The sequence below is a fragment of the Myripristis murdjan genome, chromosome 18 (genome assembly GCF_902150065.1).
Source record: "Myripristis murdjan chromosome 18, fMyrMur1.1, whole genome shotgun sequence".
NCBI lineage: Eukaryota > Metazoa > Chordata > Actinopteri > Holocentriformes > Holocentridae > Myripristis > Myripristis murdjan.
The window spans coordinates 15,788,517-15,811,465 of NC_043997.1; the positions used below are offsets into that span (position 1 = coordinate 15,788,517).

Consider the following 22,949-nt stretch of genomic DNA (forward strand, 5'->3'; position numbering starts at 1 on the left):
CTTACACCTTAAATGGACCAACTTCAGTGCATAAAACACAACTGATGTGCCTGCTCTTCCACATGATAATCATGCGCCTCATCAAATGCTACAAATTTCACCGTGCATCCACTGAGCGGCAACGTTAGTTTTTCCAACTCTTTATTTTGCAATAAGCTTGCACAAAATGGGCGAAAATGCAGCAGAAGTATTTATTTTGTTTAGAAGTGTACCCCATTTTACCATTAGCACCCCCAAGGATATTGTGCACATGCGCACTGTGCAGTCTACCGGAGCGCGAGAGGTAGGGAAGGGAGTCCTAATGGCGGAGAACGTACGGTCGCCTTTTGACTACCGGGAGCCACCGACCCTCGACAGCGACGGGGATGGGAGCAAGCCGCCGCCGCCACGGGGGTGAGCGAACCGAGCCCTCGTCGTCGCGACCGGGTGTTTTCACCGGGGATTTGTGAGCAAAAATCAAGAGCCAGGAACGCACGCGCTGTGTGTGCGTGCACGTTTGTTTAGTCCCCAAGCTTTTATTCGCGTGCATGATTTTAACGTTATGTTGCAAAGAGAGGGAGAGAGGGAGAAAAAAACGGAGCAAGGGGAAAGTGATTTTTGTTTGGTTTCGCGTGGCTGCCGCGGCGGTGTGCACGCCTTCATCTGACGGTAACAAGCCCAGCACACAGCCAGCAGCCACGGCTTGATTTTTGATGTTTTGTCGGGAAAGAAGTCATTCTGTTAGCATAACGTTAGCTACTGTAAGCTAACTGGCTACTAGCCGTGGTTTAGCGACCTTAGCATGCACCGAGCAGAGATCACCAGCTACGTGTTTACTGTTCAGGCTAACCTGGAGTCCGGGGGTCGTCCACCTGTGTACACGCCTTGTCACAGGTTGACTGCTTAAATCGCAGGTCTCTAAATGATATTTAGCACGCACCTCAGTGTCGGCTACTACACTGTAACACTGGTTGACTGTGCAGCTGCTCGTACATGACTCCTGTTCTGTTAGCGTTTGAGTAAACAAAGTTGCTGACCGCTAACAAAATGCATCCGAAAACAGTGACACCGCCTGTCACAATGCTGAACGGGTGAGGGATGCTTTTTATGGCCAAACAGTTTTTCTGACTAAAAGTGTACTGTGGTAGAATGGAGGGTGGAGTCCGTCCCCACATTTTACGGATAATAGTAATAACGATAACCGAGATAGAGGCTGTGCAGATGTTATAATGCCTACAGACAGTATATTCTAGGCTGCTGGTCAGGTTACGATGACTGTGGTGTCAGCGAAATGCATTTGATGTGAGTCGTGATGACATGACACCGGTGCACCGTCGTCACTCGCACATAAAAAAAAATGATAGGATTTCGCAAAGAAAAGCCAAAACAGCACGATAATGTTGCAGAGATGTGTTTTATCTGAGGAGGCGCCTGCCTTTCCTCCCCTGTGGACTAGATACCAAAACCAGCAATACCAGTCAGTATTGGGAATTCCCATCCGTGATGGAATTAAAAATAAATCAAGACATTTTCCTCACAGTTGAAAAATAAATAGTACCAAACAGGAGAACCGCGAAACATAAGCTACATATAGTACATAGCATCATCAGCATCACTGACACTATCATCTTCATCACGGCTATCATCATAATTACCTAAACTGTTAAGATTGGTTGTTGACTTAGATGATTCACATACTCCATATAAAAGTACTGTAAACACACTGAAGTACTAATTTGCCCACAGCATGCCTAGCTCATTTCTGTTGCTCTCCAGCCAAACACTGACAAGAGTACAGTCTTGTCCTTGTTGTCTCGCCTTGCCGCTGAAAACGAATGTTTCCTTTTGCAAAATGAAGCCCCTGCTTGTGTTTTTCTAGACGTGTGTGCGGGAGAAAAAGGAAGGGAACACCTGTGAAAGTGTGTGACCGAGCGTATGTGACAGAAGATGAGGAGGAGGAGAGCATGTCGGAACACAGCTACAGCCCTGGTATACACACGCACACACACACTTATCACTTGCTGTTGGTGTTTTTATCCGCTCTTGGCAATGATGTTAAGTGTACCAAAAGCCCAATTTAGCAAGGTGTTATAGATAGAAAGTAGACCCTCCCTCCCTGAAATTCATGGCCCATGTTCAGGCATCTACAGAAAAATCACAAATGACTGTAGTAAAGATGCACTAAATTTAACCAGTTCAATCTTGCCCAGGTGATGGCCAGTATCCAGAGGGTGCAGAGGACCGCCTCCCTCCACCTGGCAGCCCCTACTACCTGGCTGACCCTGCCCAGCTCTGGTAAGGAAGATCCTCACTACGGTAACCACACTGGGTGGTATGTCTACCATCAGCTCTTTCTGGAGGTGAGCTTTCATATTTTTCTAATCCGAATTTGTGTTTCCCAGTGTACCCGAGCTGGGTGAGGAGGGGGCCAGTGGGGTTAGAGGTCCCGTGCTCTTTCACCCCCCACCCAACTGCCGGATTCGAGAGGTCCACTGTGGGACCCAGGTGCGGCTGGTCGTCATAGCAATCCGAGACATTGCCAAAGGGGAGGAGATCACAGTGGACTACAGCCTGACAGATTGGGGTGAGAATGCCATGGTGAGTGTCAATCAGTCACTCGACATCTTAAGCACTGCATTTGGTATTAGCATTGGGATAATACACGATGAAGTGGTCTTCTATTGAAAACTAAGAACCACCATGGCAGCAAAGAAACCCATCAGCGTGCAGAAGATTGGGCTTCCCTCCATGAAGGTCATCATTTTTCTATAGAAAACCACCTTTGAGTGGATCATCCTGCTTATTACACGGCTTTACCTTGTGAAAAGAGTTAATAACTTGACATAATATAATCATTAAGCAGTTGTTTATAGCTGTTTCACTGGCTTACCACTTTCACTAAGAAAAAAATGTTTATTGCCTTAATGTAGAGAGCTGTTTCAATACCAACATCAGTAGTAAAAGCAAAGGAATTACAGTAATTTTTTTCAGGGTGGGGGCTGCTATCTTTTACCTGTCTGTTGATGCCCAGTAATATCATAAACAGAGGTTAACAGGCGTACAGGCTTGACACTGGGTGCTGGGAGTCAGCAAATAAACTGACTTCTCTGTATATGTGGCTAGCTTGCTAACCAGCTCACAGTGGCAAGGTGTCATGAAGCACATCAGTTTGGAACAAACAGGTTCGGCAATGAGGCTGCAGCTTAGCAACGGTCTTGACAACGGTCATTTTGTCAGAAATAACCAACCACAGAATGCCTTGATTCACCAATCTGAACAGAGTATCCAGCATAGCCATATAGTAAGGAATGTTTAACGTGTGGTGTGTGTGTGTGTGTGTATGATATGTCTATATGTGCAGCTAAAAGAGTTGTTTTCTTTGCAATCTACATCCAACCAGGAGGAAGAGGCTGGTCCCCATCCGTTGTCCCTCTCCGTCTCTGATTACCTCACCCCCTCCTGGTCGTTATCACCCTCATCCTCCCCGCTCACCCACTCTGAACCCAGTGACTCTGACCGGGAGGAGGACGAAGAGGAGGAAGATGATGATGATGATGACGACGACGAAGAAGAGGAAATGGAGGAGATGAGGGGCCGCATGCTCCGCCGCCGCAAGAAACGCAAGATGGCCGCGGTGGTCAATTCAAAGAAGAAGAGCACAGCGACTTCCTCCAGAGGGCCCGGGCGCCCCTGTTCATCTTTTTCCCGCCCAGCACCCGTTGCGCCCCCAGCCAGGTCCCAGTCCCAGCCCAGCGCCCTGGCACCCCCGACCACCAACATCAACAATAACATTAACATAAACATTGGCAGCTCCAGCGGGACCACAGTGAGCCGGCGGCAGCACTGCCCGTACTGCGGCCGCCACTATCGCTCTCTGGCCCGCCACCTGGAGAAGCACCACGCCAACCAGCCTGAGGTCAGGACGGCCATGGAGCTGGCGCACCTGCACACACACAGCTCCTCCAATGGCAATGCCTCTCACCCTCCCCCCTCGTCGTCCACCTCCACCGCACACAGTCACTCCTTTGCTGTCCCGCAGCCCTCTTCCTCCAACCCTGCGCCACCCCCCCTCTTCTCCAGGGAGAGGGAATCACCAGCAACTCGCTCAAGCACAGGTGGCGTCTCGTTCTCGCTCTCACTGTCCCCACCTTCTTCAGCTCCGGCAGCCGCCGCCAAGAAGGGCCCTAGTTTATCACTGCCCACCCCTAAACGAGCCACAGCTCCATTGGTGACTCGGGTGAAGAGCCCATCACCACCTCCCCCATCTACTCCCAGGAGGGGTCGGAGGATGAAGAGGGAGAAGCAGGAAGAGCAGCAGAAGGTGGAGGAGTGCACAAGAAGTAAAGAAGAGCTGGTTCCTCCTCCAACTCCAGAGCCAGACATAGATCCAGATGAAGATCTAGAGCTGAGTGGAGAAGGGGAGGATGACATCCCTGAGGAGAAGAATGGAGAGATTGTAAGGTGTGGTTGAAATTTGCTTTGACAACAGTAAGACATTGTCAGTGACTATGTTTACATTACATGGACTAAATAATCCAACCATTGGTCTTATTCTAAATAAGACAGTGTTTTGATTGAGCTGTGTTCATGGGTTCATTTGAGTTTCCCTGCAGTATTCAACCTTGATGTTATGTTGGTGCTGTGGTTTACTTTGTGGCTGTTTTCTTGTTTTCTTGTAATGCTTAAAAACACAAGCATTGTTAATCTGAGTATTGCTTACTCTGACCTTTTCCACATTAAGGTAATCAGAAAATGCTCCTTACATGAGTGTTCATGGCTTTATTCATTCTTAGTATCTGATCACTGCTGAAAAGTAACTCTTCCACTAGTTAGGGATTTATTGGTGATGTTTTGGGATGTTGGGTGGTGCTTTGTGCTGTCAGATGCTTTTTTAAGGGCAGTATTCTCTCTCTGTTTCCAGTTCACACAGACATCAGATGTCTCCGCTCCTCTCATCCCTCTCCTGTTTGGTCCTCTACCTCCGCCGGCAGCAACACTCCTCCTTCCTGTCTTTAACCTGCTCCCCTCATTCAGCTGAAGCCTGGCGCCTCCTCTGCCATTCCAGCCTGTCCTTGCTCATCCTGTACAACCGCCACCGTGAGTGTGAAGTGGCCAAGCTCACAATCCAGGACTACCGCAACCGCACCAGCCCCCAGGCCAGCTCCACCACCAGCTCCCCCTCTGGCATGGAGGCTCTCCTCTCCCCCTTCGAGCGCCAGGTCCTCTGTCACCTCCCACGGGCTGGTGTTCTTGGAAAGCGCGGCCGCATCCAACCACTCATCCTCCCACCACACTGTGAATCCTGTTTAGAGCTACTCCTCCAAACCAGCCCCAACGTTGGTGTAGACCCTGAGAGCCCCTATGTCTTCTCCCGACCCTACCACTCACCTGCTACCCCACTTCGGGGCACGGACCTTCTGAGAAACTTGGCGCGGACCAGCGGGGCCAAGAACCCCGGGGCTCTGACAGCGACACGGGTGCGGCGGCAGGTGGCCATCCTGACCCAGTTGCTACTACTAGAGGAGGGAGAGGCCCAGGGCCCCTCAGGGGGAGGTGCTGCCAAACGCCTGGAAGACTTCCTGGAGCGCGAGTACCATGTAACCCAGAACTGCTCCACTATTGTCCGGGACCCAGCGCTGATGGGTCGTGTGGGTCGAGTGGTACTTTACGGAGAAAGGGAGGGAGTACTTTTCAGAGGCATGAGCCTGCAGCACATCTGTCTTGAGTTGGATGGTAAGGGATTATTTGTTGCTTTTTCCTTTTTTCAGTAAAAATTAGTGATGCCCATCGGTAGGTATTTCATGCTGCTTAAAAGACATTTTGGTGCAATTTTCCAAGAAGGTCTGCAAACTCATCTCACTTCTGTAAAGGCCTTTCTGGGATTTGATCACAAGAAGTATTAAGATACACTATAGTACATTTTTCTAATTGTATGGTAAAATAATTGCTAATAAACAATTAGTGCTAATAAAAAGTTACATGTAATGGGTTGTAGGTAGCAATGCACAAATACCATTTTTTCAGTACAGATACCAAGGAAGAAATTTTAAGTATCAACTAGTAGCAAGTACAGTCCAGTCTGGTCCAGTCCATTACTTTCACTAAACTGTGTGGGCTTGGACAATTCATTTGGATTCATTGGACAAAATAATTGACAAATAATCCCTTTTCCCACCATTTGAGCAATCCAGGCTTTGCTTCAGTGTATAAAAAATGCAGAAAATCAAGAAGGTTTCTTTTATTTCTGATGTTTTACTCTGGGCTTTTGGTATTGGATATTGTATTAGTGTTGGGTAAAATCTCCTATATCAATAGCTCTGTTTAACCGATATTAGCACTATACCACTGATGCACTGATTCCATCCCTATCTCAAGGTGTTTATTTTTTTTTTTATTTATTATTTTTTTATTATTTAAATGACATTTAAACACAATTTTATGCCAGTAAGTAACTTACAGTATTTCAGCTTATCCCTAACCCTAACCAGAAAATGGCCCTCATGTGTTAACCATTTGATTGAAAAGCTTTTTTTTGTGCCATGCCTGTACCACAGTGATGTCTGGCAACTCGGCAGACTCCTTTTCAGAAGATTCAGAGGTTGAGGGGGAGAAGGAAGAAGTGAAGGAGAAGACAGAGGTGCTGGTGAAGAAGAAAGGCCCCGGCCGACCCCCACGGAAAAAGAGAGGACCCCTAACTTCATCAGTTAACACATCGGTAGCCAGTGTCCACAAAAGGAGGTGTATTCAGCCCAAATCGGGTAATCTTTTGAGTTTTGGTGTGTTGGTTGATAGTCCTAGGTCAGTTAGATCTTGGGTCTTCAAAGACTATAGTCATTTTGTCCAAGCTTTGGACAGGTTTTCATGCCAATTTGATCCTATACATGGTACAGATGTGCTTTAGAAACAGTGGAGCATGCATTCTACTCCAAGCAGTTGTTCTTTATATTTCCTTCCAAGTACAACCTGTAACACCTCCCCGCCTTTCTCTCAGGGAAGCGTGGTGTGCTGAAGCGTCCGTGGTCGGAGGCGGAGCGCGTGGCGGTGGAGACTCACCTGAAGAGGAACATCGTGGAGCTGCGCGTCCCCGCCAAGGCTGACTGTGAGCGCTGCTTGGAACTCTGCCCCCTGCTGGTCAGCAACCAGCGAGACTGGCGGGCGATCAAGTTTTACGTCCACAACCGCATCCAGCTGCTGAAGAAGCAGGGCAGGAGGGAGAGCGCGGGCTCAGTCTGCTAGGGGGCGACAAACAAAGAGACGGAGGACGACACAGACCATACTGTAAACACCACCAGCAGTCACGATGAAGGGAAAACGTCCTGGTTATGGTGGAGCAGCTTTTGTTTTCTCTCTTCGGAATTAGGTGCACCGTCACACCCAGTCCCGTCACCTTGGTCATAAGGGATTAGTGTAATAAAACGGACTAAAACAGGTGGGATGCTGAGGTTGAGTATTTGTCCTCAGTGGAGGAGATGTCCATGCCTGTTGATTGAGATCTACTTTAAAGTGGTTGGACGTGCTGTACGTAGTTTGAGTATGAATTCAGACACAGTGAATGCTCTTAGGTCTACTGCTCCTTCCACTAAAGGCTAAAGACCAAACATGAATGTGTAAAGATATGGAGGAGGAAACCAATGGCTCTGACCCTAAAAATCCCCCCCCCTAGTTAGCTTACATGTCTTATGGACTGAGACATCAGTGAACCTGTACAGTTTGTGTTTGATATCGATAACTGACTGGCATTGAGCTTCCAACCCGTGGCTCTCATAACTGACAAGTGTATTAAAACGTATTCTTCAGTCTTGGACCATGATGCACCTGTGAAGTGGTTCTTGCATACCTCTCTACCACAATCGTAGTCAAACTAGTATGTATCAAGGCACGCCTGCTGGAATCTGTTTATTGCGCATCAGACATTTTTCTTTTTTATTCTTTTACTTCAGAATCAACACATGGTCTTATTCACAGTGTAAATACTTACTAATCAATGAAAAGTATACAATAGTGATTACAAAGTTAGTATTGTGCTACGGTGTACATATTGTAAATGCTACCTGTACTTATTAAAGTGTATGACATTTTGCTGTGTTTTCTTAAGTTGGACTGGAAAGTGAGGTTTTACACTGTAGGCACAGAATGATACAAAGTAAATAGAAACCATGAATAAATTTTACCATCACACTTTATTGCTCGTAATGATTGAAAATGCCAAAAATCACACGGAATATACATGCGTTTTAAACTGAAACTTCAAAAGCAAAGACAGGTACACAACGGAAAAACTGAGAACATTGGTTGAGTTCTTGAAAAAAAAAAATTCTTGGATCATTACAAACTGGCAGTGTCACAAAGTTGGGTTTAGTTTCAGAGATTAACTTGCACTAAAGTAGCTTTGTGTCATGCATCTGCCACTGCTTATAGTTTGACCTTTGACTGGTTATGACAAAGGACTAGCTTTACTATTTGGCCTGTTTTTTTTTGATAGTTACAGTAAAGACAGACAAGAAAGGCACAGCAAAGGGCCTGGGCCGGATCCAAACTGCAGGTCAGGACTCAGCAATCAGGCGCACGAGCCACCAGGAGCCACGGGAGCAGCTGTCATATGCTTTTTTAAGGGCAGTATTCTCTCTCTGTTTCCAGTTCACACAGACATCAGATGTCTCCACTCCTCTCCTCCCTCTCCTGTTTGGTCCTCTACTTCCGCCGGCAGCAACACTCCTCCTTCCTGTCTTTAACCTGCTCCCCTCATTCAGCTCAAGCCTGGCGCCTCCTGTGTTGTTGTGAGCGGGGGCTCACAACGACAACTTTGATTGTAGGGACGACTAGTGTAATGCTATTCTGTTAAATGTACAAATTACGTGACAATAAAAAATCATAGCAATGAGGCTTCGCAGCGGATACACAAACAAACTGGTTACATATAACAACCTGCAAACACAACCCAGCAAATATCAAACGCCTATTGTGCAAGAAGCAAAGCATACATTATATTTACAGAGAAAAAGGGGAAAAAAACATCAAAGATAAACCTCCATGCTGCCTTTAAAGTAGTGGTGAATAGTCAGACTTTTTTTGATGTAGGAGCTGAGAAAACCTGTCAAATTCAGTCAGCAGCATTCAGTGTGTATTAGCTGGATCCTCTTTTGGACTACATTAGTGCTATTTATTTTTTCAGTATCGATGAGGCTTTCGCATCAATTAGGTCGCTGACTGCATTAGTGCCTTCAGTGGAGAAGAGCTATATCTGGCAGTGGGTGCAAGGCTTCTTCATCTTATTGAGTTTCTTAAATCTGTAGAGGAATGGGCTTAAACTGAACACTGATTCTCATCATGGTGCTCATTTTCTCACAGGACGAGGACTAGTTCACAGAGAGTTCACCCAAATACAACACATACTGGAATGTTTGCTAATAAGCTAAAGTTGCTTCCTAATGACCTTTAATATCAGTTTAGTTCATGCACTGTCAGTTATTTTAGCTAATAAGTCACAAGAAACAGACTCATGATTATCAGTCACCTTCCTTTTTTCCTTTGAGTTTTTGTAGTGTTGACTGAGCTTCACTATGCCAAAATACATAGTACTTAATATGTTGTTGCAATTGGATACAATTGTTTATATTAATATTTTCTTTTTTTATTTATTGTTTCTTCTCCCGCCAGTGTCTAAATACCTGATTGTGAGCTGGGATTCAGATAAGGCAAGCTAAATCATAGCGCTGCATTTCTAAATTTTATGCAGCACATTAGTAGTGTTGAGTTATAAAGGATTTAATTTCAGAGGTTGCATTCACAGGTTTTTGCAAACTTAGGCGTGGCTTGGTGTATGTTTTTACGGTGATGGTGAATATAATAGACGTCAATTATAGTGTTTGCCGGTGGTTTGTACATTGTTTTTTTTTTTTTTTTTTTTTCATTTTGATGCTCTTGCCAGCAGTTTTTACTAACAGAATTAAGTCACACATGTTCATCATGACTGCTTTCCACTTCTTCCCTATGCACGATCTCCATAGGGGCTGCGTCGCCCTTACCAGGATTGAAAAAAGGGAAGACTTCGCCTTTGAAACTACACTCAACAGTGGCAATGTGCCTCTTGTCTCCTACACTGTAAAAGGAAAGCTTTCCACTGTCATAGTCTAAATACACACCTAGAGTTTGTGGTGTGGACTGGACCGGGAGCAAAACGACTGGTTCTGTGTTGAGCCAGAGTCCCTTTGTTGCGTCGGAGGACAGGAACCAGTAGCCGTGAGATGCACGGGGTAGGCCACTCAGTCCCTCAAGGCTGCCAGTTACACTCGTCACTCCTATCCACCAGGATTTCTTGAAGCCAACTTTTTCATTGCCCAATAGGACCTCCCAGTAGTGCCGTCCAGAAGAGAATCCAGATGCTCCCTTTATGGATGTGGCACCAGTGACCAGAGCACCATCAGGAACATCAGGAACATCACCATCTCTCACAATTCTACCATCTTTGGTTTTGAGATAACGGTTGTCTGTATTGTCCAATGTGACATTCACTGTTGGAATGGAAAACAAGGTCAGGATAAAAACAGGAAAAGTCGGGGCAGAGCAATACTTCACAAGAGCACAAATCTCAGCCGACTGTGAGCAGGTTACCATAATGTTTTCTAGCCTCTTCTAGAAATCCTCCCACGTCCGCACCTGCAACAGAGAACATGTAAAGGTAACATATTACAAAAAAGACAGTTATTTGCTCTCAGATAAAGTGCTATCTCATTACTGCAACCAGTTCAGATGTTGAAGTGCTTTTTTGGATTTCTATTTTGCTTGGACTTCATGAAGTAAAAGTGAGTGAAAGCTCACCTGTTGGTAGAAGATGCTCTGGGGAAAAAAGGGCACAATTGTAATTTGTAAAATCAAACAGATGATAATAGAGCATTTGATACACTGTGTATCATCACTGGGCTACATATACAATTTGGAAATTTTGTGGAAATACTGAGTGAGAATAAAACTGTATTCAGTGTCATTTTGTGTTGTCCATACCCCGTACAGGATCTTCACCTGCAATACAAAGTACAAATTAACATTTAGCATATAAAAGTATATCAGAATACAGCAAAGGCATACTTTTAACAATTTGGTTCCAAGAGGAAGAGCAGTCCATATAGTGAGAGGAGATTCATTGTTAGACTTTTAGTGGTGGTTGCCTTTGTCAAGCTCTTTCTGAACTTGAAGTGAAGTTTAAAAAAACATCCTTACCCCCCCCAGGGTCCGATTTGGATCGGCTTCCTGAAACACAAAACAAACACAAGGCTTTTATTTCAGTCAGTATTCATATTTCCATCAACATGGAGCGCTTGCTGGAACTCGGACAGCGGGTAGAGGCACAAGAGAAAATCGTGTCAAACTGCACATACACCCTCTGACCGGACTGCTGCACCTGTGTGAATCACTTTCGTGCAAGGACCCATGAGTCTATCTGTGTAAAATTTGTGGTGGCAAACTGAGGACACTGCTTTGCGTCTGGATCTTTACTAGGCGCTTGGAGAATCTCCTCTATAAAAGCCAGGCTGCGCCCAAAACATTGCAGTATTCCTTTAAGTTTCAACTCTCAAAAAAAAAAAGAAACACCTGTCACTTACCTCTGTTTTTGAGGAAATAAGCTAGGATGGCAGACACGATTAGAAGTGCTGCAAAGGTCATACCAAACAGGACCGGTGAAGGTCCAGGACCTAAGTAAAGAGAAATGTGCTTGTTTCAAGTCATAAATATCACACAAAAACATAAAACTGGTACACATATACGTGCACAGAGACAGACACACATACATGAGATTTAGTCCCACAGAACAAACTCTTTACCCTGTGCATTTGTTTGGACAAGTCCCTGCAGGTGCAGCGCTGCCTCCCAGTTCTCCTCTTCATGCAAGCCTATAGAGCAGAACACCTTGGAGGAAGAGGAGACCAGACGCGAGCTGTGGACAGACACCAACCCGCTGGTCTCAGTGTTGTGTGTCAAGACTTTTGGGGTCTCAACCTTCCCCTGCTCTGACCACCGCAGCCAAGGCTTTGGATACCAGCCCTCTGAACTGCAGCTCACATTCACCGTGCCGTTGATGTTCCACTGCGGCGACAAGACAGGAGGGCTGCCCACTTCTGCCAAACAGGAATGATGGAAACATAGGGAAGGAAATGTGACCAATAGTGGAGGGACAATGCAAAAAAAATGCAGTGTCTTTCTATGAGACCTGTTTTCTGTGTTTTCCTACTTTCCAGCACTCACTTATCACATTGAGTTGGACAGTTCCTTTGTCATAGCCCTGATCACTGCTGACATAACAGGTGTACTCTCCTGCATCTCTGAGTGTGACGTTCACCAGCTTTAGAGACACATCGCCCGCCTTCAGCCCGCGGGACGTTGCATCACGCAGGCCGAAAGCAGCCCGATCCACATGCTGGGAGCCATGATGGACTTGTCTCCCTTGGTAAGACAGGAGTGGGGCGTCAAATGTGTCAGCAAGGAACCAGCACACATCTAGGCTCTCTGCGCTTTTTGGAGGATTGAGCCAACATGGTAACGTGGCTGTGTGGCCCTGATGCACTGACACCGGGACCCCAGAGACTGACACCGCAATGTTTTCTGTGAAAGTGAAATTGGTGACATGAATCGGGTTATTTTGTGGAGACAGAGAAAGTGAAAGAAGCCATGAGACAAAATACCCAGATCAATCATTCAAACAACTCAACCACCACAATATTTACAGGTTGCTTTTTAAATACAAGACCACGAATCATTGCTCATAGAATCATACAATAATATTTTGTTCAACTGTGGATTGTAGCTATCCACAATAACATAGGTACAATAATAATATTTGCACTTAAATAGAGTTTGCATGCTACTAAAAGCAAAATAATAGAGTAGCGTACTCATAAAGACTAAACTATGAAAAAGCAAAGTTAAAAGGTATTAACTGAGGGTAAAATAACTATTAGTGGCAGTAATAAATGGGAAAAAAGACGCCACATGAAAGCGAACATACACTACTCACAAAAAGTTAGGGATATTTGGCTTTCGGGTGAAATTTATGGAAAATGTAAAAAGTTCACGCTACAGTGATATTATATCATGAAAGTAGGGCATTTAAGTAGAAGCATGCACTGGTGATTTCCTCATCTCAAACAATTTATTGAAACAAAAGCCAAAAACAGTGGTGGGTATACCACAACAAAAAATGTCAGTGTCAATAACTTGTCATGTGCCCTTGAGCATCAATTACAGCTTGACAACGACGTCTCATGCTGTTCACAAGTCGACTTATTGTCTGCTGAGGCATGGCATCCCACTCTTCTTGAAGGGCAGCCCTCAGGACATTGAGGTTCTGGGGTACAGAGCTCCGAGCCTCTACACGGCGACTCAGCTGATCCCATAGGTTTTCTATGGGATTCAGGTCTGGAGAAAGTGCGGGCCACTCCATCTGAGGTACCCCAGTCTCCAGCAGCCGTTCCCTAATGATGCGACCTCGATGAGCTGGAGCATTGTCGTCCATGAAGATGAAATTAGGCCTGTGTTGTTCATGCAGGGGCACAATGACTGGATTAATGATGTTATTCAGGTAGTATGGGCTTGTCACTGTACCATTCACAAAGTGTAGGGCAGTTCTGTACTGACTAGACACAACTGCCGACACAGTAACACCACCACCACCAAAGGCTCGTCTGGTGACAGCAGTGGCTGATGCATAGCGCTCTCCTTGACATCTCCAACATCGTTGGCGGCCATCATTTCTGCTCAACATGAATCGGCTTTCATCAGAGAACAGCACTGAGGCCCACTGGTCCCTTGTCCAGCGTAAATGCTCCCTGGCCCATGCAAGACGATGACACCTGTGCCTGGTGGTGTGGTCAGGTACCCTTGCAGGTCGTCTAGCACGCAGACCATGTTGATGTAAACGGTTTCGAATGGTCTGACATGACACTTGGGTGCCTCTCACCTCCCTTAAACGTGCCTGGAGTTGAGTGGCATTCATCATCCAGTTCCGCAGGGCACTGTTCACAATGAAGCGGTCATCAGTGTGGGATGTGGCCAAAGGACGTCCACTTCTATGCCTTTCTGTGACTCTTCCAGTCTCTCTGTATCTCTGTTGCAACCTGCTAATGACACTCTGTGACACTCTAAGCTCAGTGGCCACTTCCGTCTGAGAACATCCTGTTTGAAGCCTCGCAATGGCGAGGTGCTGCTGATCAATTGTTAGGTGTCGTCTTGGTCTCATGATGTCAAAATCTGAACAGCATGATGAGGAGGACTGTTTAAATACCAATTCTAATTGAACCAGGAAATTTATTGGTCGATTCATGGATAAAACACCTGTTGTGAATTTTGCCTTAAGCTCCTTCTTAGAGAACAGCAACTTGTGCAAAAAGTACTGAAACACAACAGTTGGACATGTGCATTCAAAAATTTACAGAAGGTCACATTAAGTTCACCTGTAAAGGTTACAATGCATTTTAGGTTCATCCTGAAATTTGACCCGAAAGCCGAATATCCCTAACATTTTGTGAGTAGTGTATATCCAATTCCTATAACAACTGAAGTGTATACAGAAAGTGGTTTCTGAGGAGAAGTTGCTCACCAGATGCAGTAGTAGAATGAGATGTAAACAAAGCAGCAAGGAGGGACAAATGCAGCATCTTAGCATCTGGAGAAGAGAATAGTATAGCAGTAGGTATGCAATAAAACAAACAAACAAACAAACACTAGAAAGTCGCACTGATGAAGCCTTATTTGCACAGATCTTCCTCCTATAGGTTGCACGTCCAGCATCAAAGGCGCATATATACAATAATAGACACTGAAGGTGATCATTATATATGGAATATGACTGACAGCCGCGGGCTATTATGACTCAGATGATCAGCCCCGCCAAATAAAATTAGGGCCTACCCACTGTGTTGGGTCTGCAGCGCCAAGAAAACCAGGTGTTCGTGCAACTTGTGGTGCTTCCCGAAAACTACCGCCACTTATCTGCTGGAAATCGGCATAAATTTTAGTCGGTTTCTTCGTTTGCACAAATTCCTGAAGGAAACAGCAACATTTTCGTAAAATTCTGTCGACGGTCCAACGTCTCATCCTCTGCCTTTTTACTCCCCTTTTACTTTCACTTTCATTACCAATAAAACACGTGGCAATAAAAAGGCGTCACTGAAAAGCTACTGGGTCGGAGCGGAAGTGTTTCTAAATATGTAGATTGTGAAGTGTCATGTGAGTGGCACAGAACCTGTAGGGGAGACTGGGGTAAGTTGAGCCACAGGGTAAGTTGAGCCACCCCCTGTTGCTAGGAAATGGTAAAAAATATTAAATAAATATCATGTGACCAAATATTTAGGAGGAAGGCATCATTTCATGGAGTCTGTGAAGGTAAGAACCACATGGGTAAAGTGGTTAGACATTTATTTCCGAAAAAACATTTTTTACTCTTGAAAGTGAATTTAGTCTATCATAAGTTTCATGAGAATTGTGTTAAGACCAAAATAGATCATTTTAAATTTGTTTTATACATCAGTTGTGGTATCTATGAGCTACAACATGAGGTCATAAACCTAGCATAAAAGTGCACCATTTTAGCTGTGGGGACTAAAAAAGTCAAAATGGTAGCTCTGGGGTAAGCTGAGCCATTTGGCCAGGGGTAATTTGAGCCGGTAGGAGTAAGTTGAGCCACCGGCTCCTGCGTCCTGCGGCGCGTTCGGGGCCAAGGCCGGGGGATCCGGGGGCATGGGGGAGTGCTGGAGGCCACAACTGCTGCTGCGCAGCTGAGGGCGAGGCATGGGTGCGCCACAGGACCCCGGAAAAAAGACTCGCGGACGCTCAGGCCGTTTTGCCCACTTAAGCCTTTACGAGGGTTAAATATTAAATCTCTAAAACTCCCCAAACCTCACAGAGTTGGTGGTACAGCAAGGAGGTCTGAGCAATTTGTGTTCCCCTGCAACCTCGACAGGTGGAATATTGAGTGAAAGCCAGGGGCGGAGCTATGTGGTGGCCAATGTTGGCCACCACAAATGTGTTACATTCATATGTTCATAACTGACCTTACTGTCAGCAAGGACAACAAGAAACTAGTGTTCTAGTGTTTTCTTTCCAAAAACACAGCTGTTCATGTTCTCTTCCCAAGCGCACTTTAAGGCATGTTAAAACAGCTGTTTATTGTACCTGTTGAATTGTGTTTAATAAATAAAAATACACATGAATGTGAAGAAGTGACTGTTATTTAGGGAGGGAGGGGTGGGGAGGAAGGTGGGGGGGGAGTAGGGATACGGCTCAACTTACCCCATACACGGGGTAAGTTGTGCCACGAGACCACTTTTTTTGGACATGCTATATTATAGAAACAGTTATGTTTACACTCATTCTGTTTGTTTGAAGAGATGCACAACATCCTGAAATATATGCAGATATATTAGTTAGCGACAAAACTATGATTGCCTTGATGTAGTGATCCTAAATATGAAAAATGGCTCATCTTACCCCAGTCTCCCTACAGTTTGTGTTTGATCGATAACTGACTGGCATTGAGGTTCCAACCCGTGGCTCTCATAACTGACAAGTGTATTAAAACGTATTCTTCAGTCTTGGACCATGATGCACCTGTGAAGTGGTTCTTGCATACCTCTCTACCACAATCGTAGTCAAACTAGTATGTATCAAGGCACGCCTGCTGGAATCTGTTTATTGCACATCAGACATTTTTTTTTATTCTTTTACTTCAGAATCAACACATGGTCTTATTCACAGTGTAAATACTTACTAATCAATGAAAAGTATACAATAGTGATTACAAAGTTAGTATTGTGCTACGGTGTACATATTGTAAATGCTACCTGTACTTATTAAAGTGTATGACATTTTGCTGTGTTTTCTTAAGCTGGACTGGAAAGTGAGGTTTTACACTGTAGGCACAGAATGATACAAAGTAAATAGAAACCATGAATAAATTTTACCATCACACTTTATTTCTCGTAATGATTGAAAATGCCAAAAATCACACAGAATATACATGTGTTTCAAACTGAGCGCTACAAACTTCAAAAGCAAAGACAGGTACACAACGTAAAAACTGAGAACATTGGTTGAGTTCTTAAAAAAAAAAAATTCTTGGATCATTACAAACTGGCAGTGTCACAGAGTTGGGTTTAGTTTCAGAGATTAACTTGCACTAAACCAAGTAGCTTTGTGTCGTGCATCTGCCACTGCTTATAGTTTGACCTTTGACTGCTAAGGACTAGCTTTACTGTTTGGCCTGTTTTTTTTTTGTTTTTTTTTGATAGTTACAGTAAAGACAGACAAGAAAGGCACAGCAAAGGGCCTGGGCCGGATCCAAACTGCAGGTCAGGACTCAGCAATCAGGCGCACGAGCCACCAGGAGCCACGGGAGCAGCTGTCATATGCTTTTTTAAGGGCAGTATTCTCTCTCTGTTTCCAGTTCACACAGACATCAGATGTCTCCACTCCTCTCCTCCCTCTCCTGTTTGGTCCTCTACTTCCGCCGGCAGCAACACTCCTCCTTCCTGTCTTTAACCTGCTCCCTTCATTCAGCTCAAGCCTGGCGCCTCCTGTGTTGTTGTTGTGAGCGGGGGCTCACAACGACAACTTTGATTGTAGGGACGACTAGTGTAATGCTATTCTGTTAAATGTACAAATTACGTGACAATAAAAAATCATAGCAATGAGGCTTTGCAGCGGATACACAAACAAACTGGTTACATATAACACCCTGCAAACACAACCCAGCAAATATCAAACGCCGATTGTGCAAGAAGCAAAGCATACATTATATTTACAGAGAAAAAGGGGAAAAAAACATCAAAGATAAACCTCCATGCTGCCTTTAAAGTAGTGGTGAATAGTCAGACTTTTGTTGATGTAGGAGCTAAGAATTTACCTGTCAAATTCAGTCAGCAGCATTCAGTGTGTATTAGCTGGATCCTCTTTTGGACTACATTATAGTGTTATTTATTTTTTCAGTATCGATGAGGCTTTCGCATCAATTAGGTCGCTGACTGCATTAGTGCCTTCAGTGGAGAATAGCTATATCTGGCAGCGGGTGCAAGGCTTCTTCATCTTATTGAGTTTCTTAAATCTGTAGAGTAACGGGCTTAAACTGAACACTGACTCTCATCATGGTGCTCATTTTCTCACAGGACGAGGACTAGTTCACAGAGAGTTCACCCAAATACAACACATACTGGAATGTTTGCTAATAAGCTAAAGTTGCTTCCTAATGACCTTTAATATCAGTTTAGTTCATGCACTGTCAGTTATTTTAGCTGATAAGTCACAAGAAACAGACTCATGATTATCAGTCCCCTTCCTATATACAATGGGTTACTGAGTAAAGATAAGCTGCACATCTGAGTTTTTGTAGTGTTGACTGAGCTTCACTATGCCAAAATACATAGTACTTAATGTGTTGTTGCAATTGGATACAATTGTTTATATTGATAGTTTTTTTTATTTTATTTATTGTTTCTTCTCCCGCCAGTGTCTAAATACCTGATTGTGAGCTGGGATTCAGATAAGGCAAGCTAAATCATAGCGCTGCATTTCTAAATTTTATGCAGCACATTAGTAGTGTTGAGTTATAAAGGATTTAATTTCAGAGGTTGCATTCACAGGTTTTTGCAAACTTAGGTGTGGCTTGGTGTATGTTGTATAGCCTGTTTTTATGGGTACGGTGAATATAACAGATGTCAATTATAGTGTTTGCCGGTGGTTTGTACATTGTTTTTTTTTTTTTTTTTTTTCATTTTGACGCTCTTGCCAGCAGTTTTTACTAACAGAATTAAGTCACACATGTTCATCATGACTGCTTTCCACTTCTTCCCTATGCACGATCTCCATAGGGGCTGCGTCGCCCTTACCAGGATTGAAAAAAGGGAAGACTTCGCCTTTGAAACTACACTCAACAGTGGCAATGTGCCTCTTGTCTCCTGCACTGTAAAAGGAAAGCTTTCCACTGTCATAGTCTAAATACACACCTAGAGTTTGTGGTGTGGACTGGACCGGGAGCAAAACGACTGGTTCTGTGTTGAGCCAGAGTCCCTTTGTTGCGTCGGAGGACAGGAACCAGTAGCCGTGAGATGCACGGGGTAGGCCACTCAGTCCCTCAAGGCTGCCAGTTACACTCGTCACTCCTATCCACCAGGATTTCTTGAAGCCAACTTTTTCATTGCCCAATAGGACCTCCCAGTAGTGCCGTCCAGAAGAGAATCCAGATGCTCCCTTTATGGATGTGGCACCAGTGACCAGAGCACCATCAGGAACATCAGGAACATCACCATCTCTCACAATTCTACCATCTTTGGTTCTGAGAAAAGGGTTTTCTGTATTGTCCAATGTGACATTCACTGTTGGAACGGAAAACAAAGTCAGGATAAAAACAGGAAAAGTCGGGGCAGAGCAATACTTCACAAGAGCACAAATCTCAGCCGACTGTGAGCAGGTTACCATAATGTTTTCTAGCCTCTTCTAGAAATCCTCCCACGTCCGCACCTGCAACAGAGAACATGTAAAGGTAACGTTTACAAAAACTAGAGACAGTTATTTGCTCTCAGATAAACTGCTTTCTCATTACTGCAACCAGTTCAGATGTTGAAGTGCTTTTTTGGATTTCTATTTTGCTTGGACTTTATGAAGTAAAAGTGAGTGAAACCTCACCTGTTGGTAGAAGATGCTCTGGGGAAAAAAAGGGCACAATTGTAATTTGTAAAATCAAACATGATAATAGAGCATTTGATACACTGTGTATCATCACTGGGCTACATATACAATTTGGAAATTTTGTGGAAATACTGAGTGAGAATAAAACTGTATTCAGTGTCATTTTGTGTTGTCCATACCCCGTACAGGATCTTCACCTGCAATACAAAGTACAAATTAACATTTAGCATATAAAAGTATATCAGAATACAGCAAAGGCATACTTTTAACAATTTGGTTCCAAGAGGAAGAGCAGTCCATATAGTGAGAGGAGATTCATTGTTAGACTTTTAGTGGTGGTTGCCTTTGTCAAGCTCTTTCTGAACTTGAAGTGAAGTTTAAAAAAACATCCTTACCCCCCCCAGGGTCCGATTTGGATCGGCTTCCTGAAACACAAAACAAACACAAGGCTTTTATTTCAGTCAGTATTCATATTTCCATCAACATGGAGCGCTTGCTGGAACTCGGACAGTGGGCAGAGGCACAAGGGAAGATCGTGTCCAACTGCACATACACCCTCTGACCGGACTGCTGCACCTGTGTGAATCACTTTGGTGCAAGGACCCATGAGTCTATCTGTGTCAAATTTGTGGTGGCAAACTGAGGACACTGCTTTGCGTCTAGATCTTTACTAAGCGCTTGGAGAATCTCCTCTATAGAAGCCAGGCTGCTCCTAAAATGTCTATTTATTATTATTATTTTTAATTCCAAGACATGAATTTCAGATACACATGATGCATTGTGTAAATAAAACAGCTGCTGTAAGGTTTATTTTTTCAGTTTGACGGAGCCAGGCTAATGACTCCCAAGTCCTTATGCTAAGCTGACACAAAATGCTACCCATAAGAACCGAACCACTGGTTGTAGAGATGTTGAAAATGGTATTGAACATCTTGTCTCAGTCTGGGTTAGTCGGAAAAAGGAGTGTTTTGCCCAAAACATCGCAGTATTCCTTTAAGTTTCAACTCTCATTAAAAAACACCTGTCACTTACCTCTGTTTTTGAGGAAATAAGCTAGGATGGCAGACACGATTAGAAGAGCTGCAAAGGTCACACCAAACAGGACCCAACCGGATGGTGAAGATCCAAGATTCTCTTCACCTAAGTAAAGAGAAATGTGCTTGTTTCAAGTTATAAATATCATACAAAAACACAAAACTGGTACACATATACGTGCACTGGGACAGACACACATACACGAGATTTAGTCCCACAGAACAAACTCTTTACCCTGTGCATTTGTTTGGACAGGTCCCTGTAGGTGCAGCGCTGCCTCCCAGTTCTCCTCTTCATGCAAGCCTATAGAGCAGAACACCTTGGAGGGAGAGGAGACCAGACGCGAGCTGTGGACAGACACCAACCCGCTGGTCTCAGTGTTGTGTGTCAAGACTTTTGGGGTCTCAACCTTCCCCTGCTCTGACCACCGCAGCCAAGGCTTTGGATACCAGCCCTCTGAACTGCAGCTCACATTCACCGTGCCGTTGACGTTCCACTGCGGCGACAAGACAGGAGGGCTGCCCACTTCTGCCAAACAGGAATGATGGAAACATAGGGAAGGAAATGTGACCAATAGTGGAGGGACAATGCAAAAAAAAAAAAAAATGCAGTGTCCTATGAGATCTGTTTTGTGTTTTCCTACTTTACAGCACTCACTTATCACATTGAGTTGGACAGTTCCTTTGTCATAGCCCTGATCACTGCTGACATAACAGGTGTACACTCCTGCATCTCTGAGTGTGACATTCACCAGCTCCAGAGACACATCGCCCGCCTTCAGCCCGCTGGACGTTGCATCACGCAGGCCGAAAGCAGCCCGATCCACATACTGGGAGCCATGATGGACTTGTCTCCCTTGGTAAGACAGGAGTGGGGCGTCAAATGTGTCACGAAGGAACCAGCGCACATCTAGGCTCTCTGCGCTTTTTGGAGGATTGAGCCAACACGGTAACGTGGCTGTGTGGCCCTGATGCACTGACACCGGGACCCCAGAGACTGACACCGCAATGTTTTCTGTGAAAGTGAAATTGGTGACATGAATCGGGTTATTTTGTGGAGACAGAGAAAGTGATAGTGAAAGAAGCCATGAGACAAAATCCCCAGATCAATCATTCAAACAACTCAACCACCAGAATATTTATAGGTTGCTTTTTAAATACAAGAACACGAATCACTGCTCATAGAATCATACAATAATATTTTGTTCAACTGTGGACAACTGTGGATTGTAGCTATCCATAATAACATAGGCACAATAATAATATTTGCACTTAAATAGAGTTTGCATGCTACTAAAAGCAAAATAATAGAGTAGCTTACTCATAAAGACTAAACTATGAAAAAGCAAAGACAAAAGGTATTAACTGAGGGTAAAATAACTATTAGTGGCAGTAATAAATGGGAAAAAAGACGCCACATGAAAGCGAACATATATCCACTTCCTATAAAAACTGAAGTGTATACAGAAAGTGGTTTCTGAGGAGAAGTTGCTCACCAGTTGCAGTAGTAGAATGAGGTGTAAACAAAGCAGCAAGGAGGGACAAATGCAGCATCTTAGCATCTGGAGAAGAGAATAGTATAGCAGTAGGTATGCAATAAAACAAACAAACAAACAAACAAACAAACAAACACTAGAAAGTCGCACTGATGAAGCCTTATTTGCACAGATCTTCCTCCTATAGGTTGCACGTCCAGCATCAAAGGCGCATATATACAATAATAGACACTGAAGGTGATCATTATATATGGAATATGACTGACAGCCGCGGGCTATTATGACTCAGATGATCAGCCGCGCCAAATAAAATTATGGCCTACCCATTGTGTTGGGTCTGGAGCGCCAAGAAAACCAGGTGTTCGTGCAACTTGTGGTGCTTCCCGAAAACTACCGCCGCTTATCAGCTGGAAATCGGCATAAATTTTAGTCGGTTTCTTCGTTTGCACAAATTCCTGAAGGAAATAGCAACATTTTCTTAAAATTCTGTCGACGATCCAACGTCTCGTCCTCTGCCTTTTTACTCCCCTTTTACTTTCACTTTCATTACCAATAAAAAAAAGGATATATTGGAATAAGGATGGGATACAGGAAATGGGAATGGGAATAGGAATGGGGGCGCATGTGAAATAATAAAGACAAATTTACATTTTAATCTGATGAGTAGTCTTTAATTCTGCAGTGCCGCGGCGTGCTTAAAACAAATAATAAAAACGTATTATTTATTTTAGATGACGGAGGTGAAAAATGAATCTGTTAGGCATTAGTT

General features: G+C 44.3%; 3 protein-coding genes across 5 annotated transcripts; 1 reads left to right on the forward strand and 2 right to left on the reverse strand.

Moving 5' to 3' along the window:
* Window positions 1–249: 249 nt before the first annotated feature.
* Window positions 250–8,057, forward strand: LOC115377066 (uncharacterized). 2 transcript variants are annotated; one of them, XM_030076929.1, is made up of 8 exons: window positions 250–393; window positions 1,859–1,968; window positions 2,190–2,274; window positions 2,382–2,577; window positions 3,380–4,440; window positions 4,901–5,712; window positions 6,534–6,737; window positions 6,971–8,057. In XM_030076929.1, the coding sequence occupies exons 1-8, from the start codon at window positions 251–253 to the stop codon at window positions 7,213–7,215; spliced, it is 2,856 nt and encodes a 951-aa protein (XP_029932789.1). In that variant the 5' UTR covers window position 250; the 3' UTR covers window positions 7,216–8,057. The 2 variants fall into 2 exon arrangements, with proteins under 2 accessions (XP_029932789.1, XP_029932790.1); XM_030076930.1 differs by lacking the exon at window positions 250–393 and adding an exon at window positions 501–648.
* A 1,775-nt stretch (window positions 8,058–9,832) lies between these two features.
* Window positions 9,833–15,080, reverse strand: LOC115377070 (butyrophilin subfamily 1 member A1-like). 2 transcript variants are annotated; one of them, XM_030076936.1, is made up of 10 exons: window positions 14,885–15,080; window positions 14,570–14,635; window positions 12,220–12,576; window positions 11,799–12,092; window positions 11,580–11,669; window positions 11,197–11,226; window positions 10,981–10,998; window positions 10,798–10,815; window positions 10,591–10,635; window positions 9,833–10,490 (listed from the first exon to the last, which is right to left on the reverse strand). In XM_030076936.1, the coding sequence occupies exons 2-10, from the start codon at window positions 14,625–14,627 to the stop codon at window positions 9,931–9,933; spliced, it is 1,470 nt and encodes a 489-aa protein (XP_029932796.1). In that variant the 5' UTR covers window positions 14,628–14,635; window positions 14,885–15,080; the 3' UTR covers window positions 9,833–9,930. The 2 variants fall into 2 exon arrangements, with proteins under 2 accessions (XP_029932796.1, XP_029932795.1); XM_030076935.1 differs by having other exon boundaries at window positions 14,881–15,080.
* A 3,332-nt stretch (window positions 15,081–18,412) lies between these two features.
* LOC115377069 (butyrophilin subfamily 1 member A1-like) lies at window positions 18,413–22,703 on the reverse strand. The gene is made up of 10 exons (XM_030076934.1): window positions 22,504–22,703; window positions 22,181–22,246; window positions 21,343–21,699; window positions 20,920–21,213; window positions 20,683–20,790; window positions 20,046–20,075; window positions 19,830–19,847; window positions 19,648–19,665; window positions 19,438–19,482; window positions 18,413–19,337 (listed from the first exon to the last, which is right to left on the reverse strand). Exons 1-10 carry the CDS (start codon window positions 22,505–22,507, stop codon window positions 18,778–18,780), a joined length of 1,500 nt encoding a protein of 499 aa, XP_029932794.1. The 5' UTR covers window positions 22,508–22,703; the 3' UTR covers window positions 18,413–18,777.
* Between the last annotated feature and the right edge of the window lie 246 nt (window positions 22,704–22,949).

Bases quoted from the DNA above. Each gene is read 5' to 3' on its own strand.
- LOC115377066 (XM_030076929.1), top strand. From the start codon at position 251: ATGCGCACTGTGCAGTCTACCGGAGCGCGAGAGGTAGGGAAGGGAGTC. The intron at 4,441-4,900 runs GTGTGGTTGAAA...CTCTGTTTCCAG, and splicing joins AAGAATGGAGAGATTGTAAG to TTCACACAGACATCAGATGT. The intron at 6,738-6,970 runs GTAATCTTTTGA...CCTTTCTCTCAG, and splicing joins GTGTATTCAGCCCAAATCGG to GGAAGCGTGGTGTGCTGAAG.
- LOC115377070 (XM_030076936.1), bottom strand. From the start codon at position 14,627: ATGCTGCATTTGTCCCTCCTTGCTGCTTTGTTTACATCTCATTCTACT. The intron at 11,670-11,798 runs GTAAAGAGTTTG...CTCTTTACTTAG, and splicing joins TGTCCAAACAAATGCACAGG to GTCCTGGACCTTCACCGGTC. The intron at 11,227-11,579 runs GTAAGTGACAGG...TTTGTGTTTCAG, and splicing joins TTATTTCCTCAAAAACAGAG to GAAGCCGATCCAAATCGGAC.
- LOC115377069 (XM_030076934.1), bottom strand. The intron at 21,700-22,180 runs GTGAGCAACTTC...TCACTTTCACAG, and splicing joins TCATTCTACTACTGCAACTG to AAAACATTGCGGTGTCAGTC. The intron at 20,791-20,919 runs GTAAAGAGTTTG...CTCTTTACTTAG, and splicing joins TGTCCAAACAAATGCACAGG to GTGAAGAGAATCTTGGATCT.